At 35.5% G+C, this 21051-nt stretch overlaps 1 protein-coding gene across 1 annotated transcript; it reads right to left on the reverse strand.

Annotated features, from left to right (window-relative positions):
• Positions 1-437: 437 nt before the first annotated feature.
• Positions 438-20741, reverse strand: LOC139689695 (probable DNA double-strand break repair Rad50 ATPase). The gene is made up of 8 exons (XM_071586897.1): positions 20432-20741; positions 17760-17898; positions 17015-17232; positions 9533-9673; positions 5339-5574; positions 4320-4511; positions 2609-2771; positions 438-808 (listed from the first exon to the last, which is right to left on the reverse strand). The coding sequence occupies exons 1-8, from the start codon at positions 20579-20581 to the stop codon at positions 725-727; spliced, it is 1323 nt and encodes a 440-aa protein (XP_071442998.1). The 5' UTR covers positions 20582-20741; the 3' UTR covers positions 438-724.
• Between the last annotated feature and the right edge of the window lie 310 nt (positions 20742-21051).

Genomic DNA, 21051 nt, shown 5'->3' on the forward strand with positions numbered 1-21051 from the left:
TATATGAAATATAACCACCATAAATGTATAAAATAAAACTTAAGAAGCAACCATTAATGAAGTGCTATCACATTGTGGATGAGTTGAGTGACAACTTGTGACTGTCAGCTGTGTCACATGCGAGGGTATGCATTTAGTTTTACAATGTATTTTTTTTAAATTTAATATGGGTTCGACCGCTGTAATTCATTGAGGTGTGTACTTTCATTTGTTGTTCAAATTCGATTTTCTGTATATCTTTATGACTAAGTCCTATGTCTGGCTGACAGAGCAATATAATAAATAAAGTATTGAGCTTGGGAGCACTATCTGCACCAGTAACAAACATACTTCAGGGGCCACTAGGGTGGACTTATAGTCGAGGTATGCCTATACATGTGTGAAAATCACAGTTAATTTATAATGAAAAATATATCTTGAGTTAGCATAACACTGATATTGATAGCCCCAGATGCTGAGTCAAGTCAGGTTTTTACTGTATATTCTTCCAAGTCTCAACTTCTACAGTAGCAGAGGAAGGAAAGACAAGCATTTAGTCCAAGCAGCAGTCACCTTGATGAATACCAGAACCATTGATTACCTGCTCTGAGGAAGTGTCTATGTACATATTTTTATTATTTTTAAATGCATTTGGACGGAATTGATTATTTAATACATTTTTTATTAACTTAGAAATTACAAAAAAAAACAAGTTATTAAAATATTCACTCAATTCATTCAAAAATTATTCTCTCCAATCACGTGGCATTCCTAATTTCCTTTCAATTTGCTCAACTTTTTGTTCCACTTTCATTTGAAAAACATCCACCTGAAATGCAAAACATTTAAAAATAAAACTTTCGAATGAATTCTTTGTGTGTGTAAAATAAACTCATAATGGATAAAAATACAATCTCATCTCAAGAAAAGGTTGCAAATTTAATTCACATTAAATATTAAAGGCAACTATTAGTAATTCAACAGAATTGTTGAAAACATTGTTACACAAATCAAACTGTTGCCTGCTCATTTGTGCATGGATTTCATGTGAGGTGATTGATGGCCTTATATACACTAATGTTGGGCCCAGTCTAATGGACGGGATCGAGATGGTGCGGGGGCTAACGTACTGGCTTCCCACCCTGAGGGCGCGGGTTCAAATCCCGGCGGTGTTGAATATTTTTCAGAGGTATCTCGATCCCTACTTGAGGTGCTTTCTGGAGGGCACTTTGAGTGAGTACGCCGTCCGTCGGATGGGACGTTAAGCCGCGGACCCCTTGGCGCCTTTCGTAAAGAGTAGGCTAATGCCGACACCGGGTTTCTCTCCACCCTTCATCCTTTCCTGTCCATCCCCTATGGCGCAAATGACCTTAGCTGTCGGTCGCCTCCCCTCAAAACTACCTACTACTACTACCCAGTCTAATGGGCTGAGATCTGTCATTGCAAGGATTCACGGGATACAAGGATATCAAGTGGAAAACTGCTTGGATCAGTTATTCATTATCTGTTTTTTACCATCCATCTTAACTTAATAGGGATCCCGTGGAAATCAAATATGTTGGTAGCCACCTATCTGAGAAAGAAAGAATATTAACCTTTCATCTGGCTCCTATCCTTTGGATTATTTGACATGAGTGACCCTATTATGAGTTACTATCATTATCCCCATACAGCTTTGGGGTTCATCCAATCATTCAAGCCCTTCCAGGGCACCAAGGATAATAGTTCACGGGAGGGACAACCAGCTTATAGTACCCAAAAATGATATAATTGCTGGCATTTCATTTGGAATTTTGATTGAGGACACACCTAATTCTTACTCATTGATTTCAGATAAATTAGAGGTCTCAAGGTAAAACAATTTCATGATTGAACTTGAAACTAAACATGCATTTTTTCTAATTTTGAGTGAAAAAAGCAAACAATCCTATAACACAAATTCTCTCGTCACTAAATATTAATTAGCCTTTATTGCCGATTATTTTTCCCACCATTGTAGCAGATACTGATGATTTAAGTTTCCACCAAAATGCTGACAGCTAAGATAGTTCATAGGCAGGAAAAAGCCAGCTTTGTTTAGGCGACAACCTCAGTAAAGGAGATACACAGATTCTGAAATATTTCATGAACGTTTTTAACTGAATTACAATTCCTGTGGATGGCAGGCAATGACAACTTATTGCTTGCTGGGTGTATACACAATCTATCTTGCACTAGCTACAGCAAATGCCTCACATGTGCACATTGAAATGTGCATCCACACATGGCAATAACCTCAACTGAGTCATTACAACTTAAGAAGCTGAATAAGAGCTTTATCCTCATGTGCATAAATCAGCTTTGGTCTCTGCAAATCTATTTAAAAGGATTAGCATTTGGTGAAGTGGATGAAAGTGAATAGTATCTCATGGGATTTCCCCCTACTCATCCATTTCTGAGGAGGCAATTAGCCATCTCCCCTCTTTTCCTGCAATGAGGGCCCATGAGGTTTTGAACAATTTTGCTCAAAAGTATTGGGCCTACAAAGCAATAATGGGGGATACTTGCAAGCCTTTTTCTCAATTTATAGAGTACAAGAGTGTATAAGAGTGAATCCAATTATGATTTAAAGAGAAAGCACAAACTTCACCTCATCATCAATCTGCTGCTTCTGATCAAAGAAATGCTCTTCAATTATTTTCTTTTGCTCATCCAAGGATAAAATTTTCTCTTCCCAAATTTGAATTTCTTGGGCAGTCAGTACTTGTTCGGCTCCCTTCTTGATGTGCTCTTCTTCAACCTCTTGCAAATATCTGAAAAAGAAATTGAAAACAGCTAGTCCCATTTCCTTTATGGCTAATATCTGTTTCCCTTCAAGATCTTTTTCAGTTTTTGGCATCAGCAGCACACACAAATTTTAGATTATGTGTCAGAGAAGGTCACATCTGAAACCTTCACTTGCCCAGTCAATTAATGCCACAATATAATTCTGAATGTTGCTCAGAGTTCTGTATAATAAACATATTATTAAATTAAGAGAGTAATATATATTTTACAAAGAGAAAATTTGGTTTCTCTATTTGTTATTTAATTACTATGAACATATCTATGTGCCACCAAGAGGTATATGTATGCAAACAAAGAATTGGACACAAACTATTGCCTAACATCTTCATTTATTCTATAGAAAGGGCTGCCCACTACAGAGTGAAGATTCTATCTATTCATCAAATTCTTATTTGCATTATTCATTGTACAAAAATTCAATTTCATGTTATTTTTAGCTTAATTTTGTAATGTATGCGGGATATGCACAAGTGTCATTGATTTGACTACATAATTACTTGAGTGGCAACTACTACAAGTTTAAACCATCAGAAGTTCATCTATGACTGCTTCTGATTATGACTATGATAAATGCTTTCCATAAAGGAGTTTTGCCAAAAGTTAAATCATTACAAGTGCAATTTTTCTATTATCAGCATGTCAGTGGCACCCAAAGAAATGTGCAATATTTCTGATAGCGGCTAGGTAGCCGCTTGTAGCTTTCTGATAGTGCCCTTAACATAATTTGATGAACCCTCACAATATCACTATGGGCATTATTTGCTTTCATAAGAGTAGTGCTGAGCTCTAGGCCCACCTTCCACTTTTAATTGACTGTGTCCCCTCTTTAAGCATTTTTAGCTATATATCCTAGCTGTTCTACAGGGAAGAGGAGACTCTACATGAGCCTCCAGTAGTATTGCATTGACTTCAGCTGATGTTTAGCTGGGGCGAAAGCAAAATTTCAATTCAGCATCATGCATCTTAGAAATATTTATACACCCATAGAAATATCATGAACTAAATGTATAGTAATTAAAAAAAATATGATTCAATTAGTTATTACAATATATTTATACAATATGCCAATGTAATGAAATAAAATTTGGTAATGTTAAATTGAAATTTCAACAGTAAGGAAGGTAAAAGGGAAGATTCACCCTACATTTAAAAATTAGCTTCACTGAATTGTTGGTTAAACAAATAATATAAAAAACAAGCAATATTCTTAATATCATTTGGACTTGTGAATATCATCTTTTGAGCATTTTTACCCTATTGTGCAAGCAAAATTTCACTATATTAAAATGAAATTATTGACTTTGTAATTCCAAACACTTTATTTAGAACATGACCCAGGTTTTGACGTTGAACGCCATCATCAACGTTCAATGTCAAAACTTGGGCGGTGTTCTAAATAAAGTGTGAGGAATTACAAAGTCTACAATTTCATTTCAATATGCTACGTAAGTTCCATAGTTATGTCAGAGACAACCAACTCTTCACTAGTTCAAGAATATTGCAAAATACTATACCGATTTGCTTTCTGGAATTCATTTTCCAAGGTATTACACTTGACAGCATGCTGTTCTTCTAGTCTTATTGTTTCTTCTTTAAATTTGGATAATTCTTCCTTTGTATTCTCATAATCTTTCACAATCGCATCATATTTCTCAGTTGCCTTCTTATAATTGGCTTCATCTTCATGGGATCCCTTTTCCAGATTCCTACATATAAAACATAACAGTGAGGAAGCATAACACTAAAAAGTTAAATTTAACAACTATCAATATGACCCATATTTATATGTTTAAACGTCATATTAATGTGTCAAGCACAATACACTGGCTTTATATGGAAACAATATCTTGCATACTTTACCTTAAACATAACACTTAAAAATAAATAAAAATAAGACAAAGGCATAATTTTCCCTTTTGTTATAAGGGTAAAAAAACAAATATTTACATGAGTAACATATGCAATAAAAACAATTCAACCCATATGTACACACAATTAATTAAATTCCATTGAAATGGCATATCTCCACTTTGATAACACTGAAGATTAACCTGGGACACACATGAAACAAAGCAAAAAACTTTTTCTGTAATTTTATGGAAAAGTTTAAATGCAATATTTGTAGGCTTTTTTTTTAAGTTCGTCACAGATTGGTCATATGCCTTAGGAGCCCCACATTCAGTAATTAAAATTACTGTGAATTATTTGAATAAAAAAAAGAATGAACAGGACCACACCACTTGCTTGCTATTTTGCTTCCACAGAATAAATGAGATCAAATGTATAATTCCATAGGGGAGAAAAAAAATGTATATCTGAAGCCACAAAAAGTGATCACACTTGTATTTACAGATCAACATGCACTATGCAACACTGAAATAATTTCAAAAATAGTTGAGGCCTCAAGGAGAACAAAACATGATATTTATAAATACCATTATTACATTTTTGTACGACATTAACATGGCATATGTACTAAAAGTAAAGATAAAGCAAAAGAATAGAAATTAATATGATAGAATTTCAACAGTACTTTGAAAACAAATGCTTCTCCACCAAGTCTTTGAGTTGTGCAGGAGCAGTCTTCATTGTGGAGCATAGGTGTTCAGACTGCATTGCGAATTGATTCTTCTCATCAGCTGTGCTCTTGATAGCTGTGAGCCTTTCCTCAAGTTCCTTTCTCCTGTTCATGAGCTCAACCCTCTCGCGAGATACAGCATCAGGCGATTGTATTATATTTTCTTTTAATGATTCTATTTCTTCATTTCCCTTAAAGCAATAAAATGCTCTTGACAAAGATTACTAAGACAAAACTTCAAAGAAAATAATTCAGGAAGAATTACCAACACATTCATTTCTGTCACTACTACAAAATTTGTACCCAACATAAAAATGAAAGTTGTTCAAAAAAAAAGAAAGAAAAGGGCAAAATCAATATTTTTCTCAAAGAGGCAAATGTTACAAAGGGATATAGTTCTCAAAAAATGTGGTATAAATGACTCGGCAAGACTCCCGAGTACTCTGCTGCTGATGGGAATAATAATAATAATAATAATCTTTATTTGCCCAGAAGACACTGACACAGTGTAATAGATACATCAGATAAGTGTATAGGACACGTCATATGTACATATAGATGTTAAACAATGATGAAATTCAGAAAAGCATGACACAATAATAAATTTTTTGCATAAAATATATTCCATATTCAGTATGGTTATTTTTTCTCCATGAATTCCATTACAGAATAAAACTGTTCTTTCCTTAAAAATGATATTAATTTCTTTTTGAACAGGACTGGATCCTTTACGTACTTAAAATCGTAAGGGAGCCTGTTCAGTGCAAGGAGGCCCATTGATTTAGGCCCCAGGGATGTATTTAAAGTCCTGTAATAAGTTTGATGCAGGTCTCTGCAGGCTCTGGTTTGGTGACAATGAACGTTGTCATTTGTCATATAATTGGATATATTACTTTTAGCGAAAATGCATACGACATAAATGTAAATACATGGAACAGTCAGAATATTTAACCTTTTGAAGAAGGAAAGACAAGGTGCATTGTAGGGAGCATTGCATATTAATCGTATTAAACATTTTTAAGCTTTAAAAATTGAATCAGAATGAGGGGAAGAACCCCAGAACAGAATACTATAGATAATAAAAGAATAAAATTCTCCGTAATAAATTGAAAGTAAGATATCAAGGCTTACAGATTTCCTAATACTTCTAATAAGAAAGCAAATGGAATTTAACCGGCTACGAAGATTGCATATGTGTTCATCCCATGATAAATTTTTATTTATAACAACTCCCAAAAACTTGGATCTAGAAATTTGGGGTACACACGTTCCCCCTAGGTCAATGGCCAATGAAGCAGGGGCTTTATTTTTATTAGAGAAGTATATGAGTACAGACTTGTCAGGGTTGAGTTTCAGAGAATTTTGTGAACACCATTCACAAAGAACTTCGGAAACTCTAGCTGCTGTCAAGGTCAAGTTGTTTAACGATGGTGCTGATACAATTACGTTAGTGTCATCAGCATATAAAATTGGCTCGGCTCCTGGAACTGACTGCAGAACTTTTGGTAAGTCATTAATGTAAAGTAAAAATAGGATAGGGCCCAAGACTGAGCCTTGGGGTACACCTAATGTAACTTCTTTACTAGGAGAAGTAAAATTAGTACCGTTCTTTGACAAAATAACCTGTTGGTGCCTTGCGCTGAGGTAAGATTTGATCCAGTTATAAGGGATACCTCTGATGCCATAGTGTCCTAATTTGGACAAGAGTAACTGATGATTAACTAGGTCAAAAGCCTTGGAAAAATCGAAGAATAGTCCCAAGGTTTCAATTCTATTATCAAGATTTGAAAGTATTAGGTTTACGAGGTGATAGGTGGCTGTAGATGTAGATCTGCATTTCCTAAAACCATTCTGTGAGCCAGACAAGAGATTAAAAGATTCAAGAAATGATGTAAGTCGATTATGGAAGACCTTTTCAAATAGTTTCCCTATCTGGTTTAATAAAGATATTGGACGGTAAGAATTCATATCCTGCTCACTACCTTTCCCTTTATAAAGTGGTACAACTTTGGCAATTTTAATGGCATCAGGAAAAACACCAAGTTGTAGGGATTTATTAATTAGGAAGAGTATCTGTTCCTTGATAGAATTAATTGATTTTTTTATCACAATCCCTGGGATACCATCTGTACCAGGACTACTTTTGTTAGGGAATTTTTTAATGATGTTCATCAGTTCCAGTTCAGTACAAGGAAGCAGGTACAATGAATTAGACAGGCTTGGGATTAGAGGATAATTAACAGGAATTGGAGTATTTGTAGTAGTCTGGTGGGACAAGTAGAAGTCATTTAAGTTGGATGCCATTTGAGAGTAATCAGAAATAACATTACCGGTGGAGTCCTGTAATTTGAAATCATGATGATTATTGATAGAACACTTAGCTTCCTTTATAATCTTCCAAATTTCAATGACATTTCATAGGTTAACTAAACAATACAATAAAACAGTTTCAGTACAACTAGAAGTTATTTCAGTATCACTACCTCACTATTGTTTTGCCGATTTTTTTTACAGCCTGTAAAACTAAGGTGTCATGATTTTTATACATGGACAGTTGCAACATAGCTAAGATTTCCTTTGAGTACTTGAACAAGGATATATTATTTGAATCATGTATCATGACTGTATCACTTCAAAGGTCAGAATTCTTGATGGTATAAATTCACCAATCTCCACTAACTAACTTGAATTCTTTCCTCGAAAAATTTAACTCTCTGCTTTTAAAAATTTCCAAAATGACCAATGTTCCAATATCATAATTACAGGAGGCTTTAATTGTAACCTTCACGTCAATTGTAAGAGAGAACTGAGTTCATACATATCAGTATTCATGTTACCAATTCTAAGCCAACAATAAAGAACACCCATCAACCATGTAATTAAATATGGTAATGGACAAAGCATTAAAACTATGGTCATTAACTGGCCATATCTCTGGCCACATCCCTATAATTACATTCATAACCGTTAAGGGCACTTCTGTAAACAAAATCAATCGCAAATCATCATTCATGCCAGAAAATATCTTTTGGCTCACATATTTGCTTCAAGCTGAAGTAAGGGCAAATGTGCAAGATACTAAATTCAACCATAGTTTTGAACAATTCACATAACAGTTAAGCATTATTTCAATCTTGCTTTCCTCAAATCACTGAAGAAAATCTGTATTCCATTTCCCAAGTCATTGATTAACATGTTCTCACCTAATGAAATTAAACTTTGATAAAGACCAAAATAATCATAAAATTATATAGCAAGAAGGGATTGATACGTACAACTATAATCAATATAAAGTTAATCAGATAGACAATTCTGTCCAAAAAATGTCCCTGTGAGATTTCATCACTGAGTTGAGTTGCAAGTGTTGCACGAGTGTTTCATCTCCCTTCCCCTTCCATATCCTGCACCTCCATTAAGGCGTAACTAATATGGCTTAATGCCTCACAAGACATTGACTGCAGTGCAAGCATAAGTACATCCAATTAAAAAATCGGAAAGAATCTCTCATCAAATCAAGCATTGAAACAAAATTATCAGTACTGTAGATAATCAGTAAACATGTGGCATGCAGAACGAGTTGAGGAATATTTTCTTGTGGTGTATGTTTGTCAAGGGGTTTAGCATCGTGTCACACAGAGCTGAGAAGAGAGTTTCAGTGGTAGGTCTCCATGTTCATCACAAATGAAGCCAACCCTAATTGGAAACTAGCATTAATAGTAATCATAAAATTGTATATTTGGTTCCAGTCAATTTCACCATCCTATATGAAAGTCCACTTGTTACAAGTTTTTATTACCAATGGAACTAATGCTCCCATTTGTCACATTAAACCCAATACTTACACAAGAATATTTTTGCATCTCAGTTGTGCTAGAGTAAAATTCTTTCATATGCTAATGCACTCAGCTTCAATTTAGCTATTCATTTTAAGAGGGCTACCAGGACTATATATTAATCGTTTCTTTTAACATTTCTGTTATTTATGAAAAACAATTTTATTTTATGAAGACAGGATGATCAAGATGATCATGAAACAACTTAAGAAAATAAATTATCCAATGATAATACAACAAGAGACTTAAAGCAAACAATTATTGAGAGAACTGGCTAAGCTAAGCATTACATTCTGACATTTGATGTCATTATTACCTTTTGGATGGCTTCTTCCAGTGCAGATATATCAGCTGCAACCTTATCGCGAATCCTCTTGTGTTTATTATACTCAGCTGTTGTCTCCAAGGAAATTCCTTTAACTTTGCTCAATATCGCTGCATATTTTGCTTTATCCTCCTAATGGCAAAGACATAAAAATAAAAGACTTCAGAGGAAATTTCCAGAGGAGTAGATATCATTGGCGAAACAATGTTCTATATGATAGCATAGAAAAAGTAATGTACATAAGTGAATCAATTTACTTAAATCACACCAGAGAAAATGAAGTTAGAAATGTAATCAAGTAACTAAAAAACAAATAATCCAGTGGGCGTGATGGCATATCAAATTATCTAATAAAAATTTGTCAAGAATCCTTCACTTTACCTTTCACAAATATAGCCAATTAATCACTTCTAACTGGGCAATTTCCTGAAGAATTAAAAATAACCGAAATCATTCCACAGATAAAAAAAGGAGCCAAAAACCAACTGAACACGCCAATTTCACTAATTTCATGTATTTAAAAAATAATTGAAAAATTGATGGAAGAAAGACTATTAAAATTCCTCATAAAAAATAAAGTTCTATCTCAGTGACAGCATGGTTTCATGAAGAATATGTGTAGAAACTACGAGCAGTGATTAAGTAACTAAAATTGCCCAAGCTTTAAGTGTTAAAAAGCATGTTATAGGGGTAAATATAGATCTATCAAAAGCCTTTGATTCTGTAAAATCTAGCATTCTTTTAACTAAACTAGAACATTATGGTATCAGGGGAGTAGCTCATCTCTGGCTTACATATTTTTCGGAAAATAGGAAACTATGTTGAACTTGTCGGAAAAAATGGTGCTACCTGCAAATCAACCATGAAAACTCTTAAATATGGTGTCCTACAAGTTTCATATCAGGGCCTTTACTTTTCCTGGTGTATGTGAATGACATTGAAAACCATCTCTCCAGAGAATAATAACATGGTGCTCTATGCAGATGACATAAGTCTAATAGCAGGTCATATGAAATCACCTCAATTAGAAATAGGTATGTATGCTATGGTGAATTCAGTCGCTCAATGGCTGCATGACAATAGTTCACAACTAAATGCAAGAAAAACAGTTTACTTGATATTTAGTAATAGACACCTTCAGTCAAATATTTCTGCAGAAATGGGAAACCAACTGATTTCTGAGTTAGAACATACCACTTTACTGGGTTAAGAAATATACAACAAGTTAAGCTGGTGGTTCCAAATGGAAAAATGTAGTAAAAATTATGCACAGCCCTATTCCTTTAAAAAAATCTTGCTAACTATTGTACTACAGAATTATTAATCCCAGTATACCTGGGTATATTTGAGTCCATAGCTTAATGGCATTGTCTGCTGGGGAAGTTCAGCTCATGGAAACATCAATAAAATACTCACCCTCCAAAAACAAGCATTAAGGGTTATACTTAAACTAAATGCAAGAAAATCCTGCAGGGAGTAATATATATATGTATAATGTGATTTTGTATGCCTGCACCAAAAGCCCTTCTCTGGTCAGAAATAGGGATATTCACAAGTACAACCCTAGGGGTAAGGATAATCTTCATAATGGCCATTGCAGAGTAGCAGCACTACAAACAACCCCAGAAGTTTCAGGAAGACTGCTGTTTAATCGACTTCCTGAAGAGTTCAAACGAATACTCCCCCAAGAAAATAAATTCAAAAAAATGTTGAAAAATTTCTTTTTAAATAATGTTGTCTTATAGTGTCTAAGAGTACATAGAAATCCAATGCAGGGAAATCTGTATTTAAAATCTTTAATACTCATATATTTACATTATTATTCCTATGAATTTTTAAGTTTGTTAATGCACCTATAAATGTAATTGAATCTTAAGGAAACCCATACAATTATGTATTGTTCTATGGCCAATAAATCTATCTATCTTTGATGTGAAGGAAAGAAAAGCACTCTGCTATTCAATACAAATTTGTGTCGAATAGCGGTATGTTTTTCTTTACCACGAAATACAGCAAAGACTTGGATTTTTCTGTAAAATGTTCAACCAGATTCACGAAGGATGAAATACTGTAAGAGAGGTGTTTAACTTACTTATTCGCTAAGCATAATAAAAGTAGTAAAAAATACACAAACAATTAGAGGGGGATAAATATGATGGCTTCACCTAATTTCTGGTAGTTTTCTAAAAGAATATGTCATTGCTCGATATTGAAGGGTAGGTCAGGCAGGCTTTACTTTGGGATGACCCTGAATGGATAACATTATTGGCGTCAGTCAAATACCTGAGAAGATATATGCTGAGGGTCAGGGAGTTCATTTGATATTTGTGGCCCTTGAGAAGTCATACGATTGTAAATCTATGAGTGAAACTGAGGAAAGAACTGGTATTGGATCTCAATTTGCATGACTAATTAAAACATATACACGTATACTAACAGTCCCGAGCTGAAGTTCATGTACGAAAATAAGCTCTCCAATTTTTTCTGAACATCTTAAAGTCTTGGACTTTGGCATGCACCTAAACCTTTTTAAAATTTACTCGCAGAATGTGTTTGAACACTTGAAACAACCCTGAGAAGGTTTGGACATACCCTTACAGCAATATACATACTCTCTACTCCTTTTCAGATGACAAGGTATTGATTGCACAAATTCAGCTGGATGCTTAATTTATGATAACCGAATTATTGGAAGCCTTTGAAGGTGCATGACTTCAAGTCAACACGAAGAAAACTCAATATCTGGTAGCAGGAGATTGAAAAGTTAATTTCCCCAAAGGAACCCTCGCGGCAGTAAAACATTTTACATATTCAGGCTCCAGTATTCACAAATATACAAGGTGTGAATATGATTTAGAATACAGATACTAAAGGCACAAGGAGGAATTAAACATTACATGGGGTCTTAAGCAGCACAGTTGCATCTAAGGAAATAAAGAAGAGTATTCCGCAAACAATAATGTAGCATACAGACCTCTGTATAGAGACCTGGACTTGCATAATTCCAATATGAACCCTTCTGTCTCTAAGAGGAGATGCCCCGTAATCATCCTTAGGTATCACCACAGTAAACAATGTGAAGGATTGGTTTGGGATTTTTGTAAGTGTAGTGTTGAAATTTCAGTGCTTTTCTAACTTTTTTATTTTGCTGCTTAATACACACTTAATCACAACAAAACAAATAAGTAAAAAAGATGCAATATTACAAAGGAAAGACACCAAATGAGTCCGTACTCGTATATCAGATATATTTGTTGACTTTGAAATATTTTTGTGGAATACTTGTGAAGTAGGTGTGTGACCTTGAACACACTAGGGCTGTCAAGCCTAGCCCAGCCTATTTCAGCCAAGCGTGGCAGAGGGTACGGCTGGAGCCACCATCTTGGTACCTAAACATCCCTAAACTCGGTATGCATCCAACGGTATTAATGTGTGCAGACAGTGGTCTTTCTACTTTGCCCACTTCCAACTATTAAAATGTGCACCGCACTAGAAAAATTCCACGAGTTGTTAAATGCAATCTGCACGATTCACAAACAAAAGAAGATAAGATTAAAGTCTGTAGTAGGAACAAAGAAAATAAAATCAAAAGAAGCATGGCCAATGATATCATTGAAGAATGAAAGAATTTAACTACTCGGGAATCGAAATCATAGAATATGGAGGAAGTGCTAAATACATGGATGTATATTATGGGTGATTCATGAGAATTAGACCAAACTCAAAACGGATAAAAACGTGCTCACATTGGAAAATAAAAGCTTCAAGGTTATGAAGAAGCTTCTGAAGACCTTACACGTGGAGTGTCACTTTGTGTGCAAGTGAACCATGAACAATACAAAGACGAGAAAAGGAAACATTATACTGGCACTGGAAACTTGGTTTTATAGAAAAATCACGAAGATAAGTCGACGATAGAGAGTGGCAAATGAATTGGTAGTTTGAAGGGCTGGGGAGATGAGAATTTTCCAGAAGAAGAGAGAAAGAAGAGAAGAAACCAACTAAAAGGACTTGATAGATTGGTGAAGAGAGGAATGAAAGGGGCATACGAGAGCTGACCAGAAAGTGTCATATGTTTCGACCTAGCGTGGCGGTGGGTAGGACTAGAGCCACTATCTTGGAGTCCAAACCTCCACACATTCGGTACGCATCCTGCTGTGGTAGTATGTGCAGACTTTGATTCTTCTACTTTGCTCACATTGCGAACTGTTAAAATGTGCGCTTAATCCCACAAATTGTGAAGTGTGATCTGTAATTAGGTTTTATTGGCAACAAACCACAAGCCAATTAACATTGATGTGAAATTTTGTGAAGTGTGTATGGAGACAGAATAATGAGCGAAGGCGGACTAAGGCAGTGGTGCATTCAGTTTAAAAATGGCTAAATAACCAATGTTCACGACGAGGACCTCATTGGTCCTGCGACAGATGCCCAGTTCTTGGACACCATTGATATTCATCTTTTCACTCTTAAACAAACAACACCACTGACACTCATCACTTAGTCGGGTCACAGCACAAATTTCATAAATAATGTCAGCAGCTTTGAAGTTTATTCCCAGTAAAAACCCACTAAACTGATATTAAATTCTGTGGGATTTTCAATAGTGTTGTTCATTTTGACTCACTACTGTACACAAACAAAAAATGGCATGAACTTCCAAATACAGCAGCTCGAGGGGTACTGCCCTACTGTGTGTGTGCGTGTCAATACAGTAAACATTCGGCTCCCCCCATTACTTCGCTCACTACATGCAAATGTACGTTACGTGTCGTGACAGCCCTGTTTTTTTTATTCCTCTTGCAAGGTCGCTTACTTGCTACTGGTCTCATTTACACTTATGTTGGCTCAAAGTATAAATCAGACCTTTTATTTCAGCTGACAATACTTCAAGGTGATTAATTGGATATACACGTATCCTGATTTCACGTATTTTGAAATTCATTGAGCATGGAAAGAATATCTTCTCGTGTACAAAAAATTTATTAAGGAATAATTGTGAATTTCAAGATTTAATTTGCAGAATAATTGAATCCCAAAAGCATATTTCCCTATTTCAAGTATGCAACCGTAAAGTTAGTTTGCACAGCTGGTCAATGACGATTCTCTTCTCCTCCATGTTCTGTTTCCACAACTCTTTCCTTTGGTTCTGTGTGTCTGCCGCATCCAGTTTCTCCCATTAGTTGTCCTATGTATCATTGTTGTGGTCATCCCCTTTGCCTACCTCTTCTATGATGATGTGGAAAAGCCCTCGATGTCTTAGCACATGCCCAATCAATGCTATCCTCCCCTCCCTTCGCCAATGTTCCCATATGTCCCTAATTTCTTCAACTCTTCTGAGTATCTCCTCATTTGCCATTTTCATAGCCCAATTCAACTTTAGCAATTACCTGTAGCACCATATTTCAGCACAAATCAATTCATCATTAAGACATAATTATCAACACAGTAATTTTTTTGTTTCTGCACTGCATTTTTTTCTTCACTAAATAAATTGTGAGCAACAAATAATTATATAAAGAATTATTTGGATATTATAGCGATATAGTACACAAGTGAATTTACCATGCGGAGGATTTCCATATGAAACATGCAGCAGAAATCATTTTTCATTCATATGCTTGTTACATGAAAAAAATATTAATTCCTGCACATCTATATAGCTTTCTATCCAAGCCATGATTTTTTTTCATTCCCAGTATATACAATTTATTTCCACTTAGCAGAAAAATTAAAGGGCAGACATATCATTACAATGACAAACACCCAAGTCCTAGGTCGAAGGTACTCAATCGATACGGGGACTGAACCCATGACCTCTGGAACAGAAGAGCAAGCTATTACCTCACTGTCACTGACGCCAGGTTTCATTTTTCCAGTTCTCTCTTAAAATTATGACGACTCATCACTACCAGGAGAGTGTAGAGATTTCTTTCCATCAAATTCAAGATAAATAAATGAAAATTCGAATGGCTTGGAGCATGTTCAAAAAGATTTGCTAGTTAAATTACAACAGTCATATTTACAAGATCACTTGCATGCAACACTACCGGTCCACAAAAGCTGTATTTGCCATGTAAATGCCACTCACGGTCACGAACACAGGGTCTGTCCCAAAAAGTAAGTAAAACGATTTCTCTTGGCGAAGAAGACGACTGGAGTAGGACGATTTGTGGCGGGAAAAATGGTGAGAGGTCTTGGGAAAGCAACACGACCCACATCAGCGGTCTGCGATCCGTTACAGTCTGCGGATCACTGCTAGACTGAGCCCCTCTCTGAGAGCTACATCACAAATTCATGATGCCACTTTCCTCGGACCAATGATATGCAATAAAACTGTGCATTAAGTTTGGAAAATTGTGTTTGGAGAACATGAGCATGGTTAAGGATGCTTATGGAGATGGAGAAATGTCCCGAATGATGGTTTTGTGCTTTCACAGGATGTTCTGGGAGGGTAGAGAGGGGGCTGACGATGAGGAATGCCCTGGACATCCATCAACAACACACTATGATGAAAAAGTGCAAAAACATGCTAAATGCTGTTTGACCCTCAAGTGTCAGGATGTTAGAAGAAGAGTGCAGTATTCAGAGGACTATGGTGAATTGCATTCTTAAAGAAGATTTAGCCATGAGAAAGGTGTGCCAAGATGCTCCCCAATGTGCTGTCTGAAGACTGCTTGTGTGACAATCTTGCCTAGGACCTCTTGGACCACGGTGAAAGTGGCTTGAATATTTTAGAATAGGTGGTTATTGGTGATGAGACATGGGCCTTTTGAGTGCGACCCAACCCCTTTGAGTACCATTTTGGGCCACTGGATTATGTCTAAGAGGCCATGACTAGGTGCCTGAACAAGATTCTCATCGATGCCTTACAGAAAGTGTACCAGAAACTTGGCAGAGGCGCTGACATTGGTGCTGTTTTGAAGAGCTTTAGTAATTTGTACTTTGACCTGCCATTAACTTTCCCCCCAATTTATTCTACTTATTTTTTGGGACAGACCCTGTACACATTTACACTTGGTTTATGCATGCCCATTATCTACCCTTCCACGGGCAAATTGATCGAAAAAGCAACTACATATATGTTAAGGTTAAGGCATTGGTTAACCAACAGAAAATAATATGGCAGAAATGTGGCATGAAGTGGCTATCTATATGTAAAAGCGTTAAAATTTAAAGAGTATGTTAAAATGACCAAAGTAAATCAGATCAAAGGAAAATTTTATTCCATTATGGGAGTAAATATAGCACTCTTTTACAGGCACTATGCCATTTTGTATGACCAGCCACCAACCAATCTGAAATTTAAAGTTGGCCATGATTTAACCTCTATCAGCTTGTTCACAATGAATACTGAAGGGAAAAATTGATTCAATTTGCACTCCTGCTGAATCGAAAACATTCTGCTTAGAAAACCATCCCACCGAGTCAATGCATGCACACCTACACGAAAAGAATTATGACATCACTTACTGCCTTTGACTCTAAGTCATCTGTCAACATCTTCTTTTCAATGGCAATTTGATTTCGCTTCCCTGTGAATTCATCTATTTCTTTGAGAAGATCTTCCTTAAGCTTTGATTGTCGGTCCATATCTTCCATCACTTCATTGAACACTTTTGAAAAATAAAAATCAAGATACCCTACAAGATTCAGGAGAAGGTCCACTTGCCTTCCAAACTGTTTTGCACCTGAAAATACCAGTGACATTCCTTTGAATTAGACAAAATATGAATTGAATACAAGGCTTCAAGAATTTGTCAACATATTTAAATAAATTTTATCTTAAAAAATATGAAAGTATGCAACAATTTCAGAGTGTAAAAATCATTCGCCTTGACTGGGATCCCACTCAAGGCAAATGATTTTTACTCTCTGAAATTGTTGCATTGAAATGCACATTAGCGGATGACTCCGTTAAAAGTTACTGTTGCGGCATCTCCCGCAGTTTCTTTGGAATATGAAAGTATACTAATGTATCTTCTAAAGTTACCATCTAAAAACTACTCAGCCATGTAAATGCAATGAAATAGCACTATATTGCAATACTGACCAAAAAGAACGCCCGATCTGATTTGTCAACATAAAAATTTTTTTTATAAATCTCAGAGTGCAAATTTGTTTCTCATGTTTCATACGGGAGAACATCTGCTTTTGTATATTTATTTTGTGTTAACAGTGGAAGTCTAGCAGTTTTGAAATTATGGTCAGGACCTACCTGGTTCGATTATATCTTCAATGCCAAATTGGGGCCCTTTGATTTTCGCAAATATATGCTTGAATATAGAACATACCACTACTTTCCTTGGTCCATCTGTTGATCCAGCTTGACTCAGCACTTGACCTGAGGCACGGTCCTGGAAAAGGCAATCAATATATGCAGACATTTTAAAGCAATAATATCAAATTTGATCACATTTTGGAACCAAAATTTCTCAACGAGTATAAAACCTATCCCTAGTTGTACCACATTGATTTGACAGCTCCCTTGTCATTAAAAGATTTACTTATTCTTTCAGTTACCATTCCACTCCCAGAATAAACATTGCATACATGTATATAGAACAGAACAATGTTTTCTGTACATGTAATGATGATAGTGGAATAAGATTGTCAAAGAAGAATTCAAGAGAAAAATTTTAAAATATAGAATACATCTAAATTTCAGGTATAATTGATGGTTTTTGGCATAACTTTATGGAATCAATTCAAATTGGAAATGAAAAAATATTAACTCTGTGATTCCACTGAAAATTTATTGTTCTGTTCTATATCACCTGAAGATGACGTTGAACGTCGAAACCTGGATCACATCATAATAAATTTTCAGTGGAATCACACTATTTTTTCATTTCCAATTAAATTTCTGGCATAAAAATTTAAAAACCAAGAGAGACTCATATTGTTTTCAAAACACCATGGCAGAATACCATTCTCCTTGCAAAAATAAAAACTATATTTGGAAAAAAAATGCCTCTATTACTTTTCCTGATGATTTGCAGACATTTGCACAGCTAATGCAGACTCTCGACTACTTTTCACAAATTAGAATTGCTAAGTGAAAGTGACTGTATACATGGCTTCTCCAATGATTCCCAAACTTTGGTTTCAAATGAAGAATAGTCGATGGGGTGGTATAAAATTGATCTCTAGTTTCAAATATCAAATGCCCACGGTCATTAGTTAATATAGCACAATGAACTCAGATGGTGGTGGTAAATACTTTAATTTCCATGAGGCGGTTTAGCTATTCTAAGCTTTGAGCATGGAATTCTTTTTCAAATACCTGGCAAAAGACAATTTTGGAGTTACTCATATAGCCTATCATGAGGCTGACAATTTGGTGATTCTAGCCCCCTAAAATATCTCCTAAGAGCAAAAATGGCTAAATAACTGGACAAATACGCATTGATAGTACGCCACATGGCATACAGAAAATAACTACTTAGGACTACTATTCACTGCAGACATCAAACAATCCATTGTAATAAACTTCTCAACAAGTATTCACCCAGTTTCATGCATTCCTTGAATAAAAATAACTATTTAAAATTTATCAAATATCAGAAAAAGTAGTAGTAAATGAAATATAATCACCATGCTCTTCACAAGAAAACTAGCCCATAACAGCCCGGGTGGAGATTTTTCATGCACCATCAATTAAGAATGGCACATAAATGTAAGCAGAGATTCTCCTACCTTAAAAAAATTTATCCCAGCACAGCGATTACGACCCTATAAAGACGAGATCAGCATTTTGCAACCAATAGACCTTAGGTAATCTACTCTACTGTACAGAGAAAATAGATGACATGCTTGTAAAGAGCGGAGAGGTTAAAACGGCAACGCTCACTCTGCGACACATTATATTTCCTAAACAGGATGGAAATTTAAAACTAAGATAAAGGAACACTAGCAATACTACGTCGGTTACAAGAGTAAAATACCCAACATATCTACTATTATAAAGACATTACCATAACTGTCAACAAGAAAGTTTATACCTGGGAGATACTGAGGCTAGACGAATTAAAACCCTGACAGATACAGGGATTAGACAAGAAAGGGAACTGGTGAGCTGGAGCTAATCGGGTGGGAATTTAAGTCAACAAGCACTCTGATCTCAATACTTCGTAGTTTTTCCAACTCATCCAGAGATTGGATAGGAGAGTGCGGTTAGATGATGCAGCTGATGGAGAATATAAAGGTGGACTAAAGGGAAAAGAGACCGAAATTACGTTTTTATGTGAAACCCATAATTCAAATAAGTAAACCGGAGAGCGAATCTATATGGGTAATGACATTCAGGAAAGTATTATAATGACAGGTTTCCACCTGTTACTTGCTTATTCGCACACATTGAAAATAAAAATAATTGGAATATATATGTTGGTTTGAAAAGGATTTGCAATGATGATGGCATTGGTGATGATTGAAATACTTTGGAATGATAAAAGAAACAAATAGTTGTAACAGATGTGTGATTAAAAAATTGTGAACTGGTATGATAAGAGTCATATCACTTATACTCAAGGGCCCCCTACATCATAATGAGAGAAGAGCATAAAAATTGTTATTAGCAAGTGGGTTTACGTTAGTTGCAAATCAAAACAATACGCAAGGATACTTATCTCAGCAGCGACTTGACTAGCTTGTTTTCGAGATATTCCTTACCACTCACCCTAGCATCGAAGCGATCTGCATCTTGTATATGCATTAAAAATTGGATAACACGGAGACTGAACACGTCAGAACGCCAGGCAGAAACAATTTAATCACAACTTTTGGGTGTTTCATGGGTACATTGATATTATACATAAAATACTAAGGAAGTATTATTATTTTTAAGTCTTCTCTTGATACAGCAGTCAGCAAAATTGTTAAAAATACCTCAAAAGCGAATTCCAGGAGAGCAATTTCTTCTAAAATTTTCTCGAAAAATTTCATAACAAATTCTGTGGTAGGTTCCTTCATGTCTGATTCCGTAATGTCGAAGTCGGGCCATAATTTTTTAATATTGCTTAATCTTTGCAACGCCATTTCTCTTCAACCGTATTTCACTCAACCGAATATACCAATTCACTGAATTAAGGTTCTTATGGGCTTCAGCTTCGTAACGTCGTTATCCAACTTCCCGTTAAAATGCTTTTAAATCAATCTCCACACATTTCATTGGATGAAAACACAGGAGAGAACGAAGTTACTCATGTAGTACTTTTGGGTGCCTGAAGAGGACAGTAAATTCATGCGACTATGCTGATACATCTGGGAAGTGGTTGAACTGAAACGGTTTGAATCACCAGGAAGTGTTTGGGCGCGAAGTCAATTTCAAAATTCTTTCTATTGATGTGGTAACATCATTCGTGGTTTTCATATTTCACGAAGATCAATACAGTCAAAATAAAGTTTTTTTTCCTAAAACCAGGATAAGGGAAAATATTTCCTCGATTGAGACTAGATACGAAACATTATAGTCCGCATTCTTAATCGTTTAAACCAATAAACTCTTG

This window comes from Hetaerina americana, unplaced genomic scaffold, assembly GCF_022747635.1.
Source record: "Hetaerina americana unplaced genomic scaffold, ioHetAmer1.1.p SCAF_27, whole genome shotgun sequence".
Taxonomy (NCBI): Eukaryota; Metazoa; Arthropoda; class Insecta; order Odonata; family Calopterygidae; genus Hetaerina; species Hetaerina americana.

Bases quoted from the DNA above. Each gene is read 5' to 3' on its own strand.
- LOC139689695 (XM_071586897.1), bottom strand. From the start codon at position 20,581: ATGGCGTTGCAAAGATTAAGCAATATTAAAAAATTATGGCCCGACTTC. The intron at 17,233-17,759 runs GTAGGTCCTGAC...TGGTATTTTCAG, and splicing joins TGAAGATATAATCGAACCAG to GTGCAAAACAGTTTGGAAGG. The intron at 9,674-17,014 runs GTAAGTGATGTC...CTTTGCCATTAG, and splicing joins ATGACTTAGAGTCAAAGGCA to GAGGATAAAGCAAAATATGC.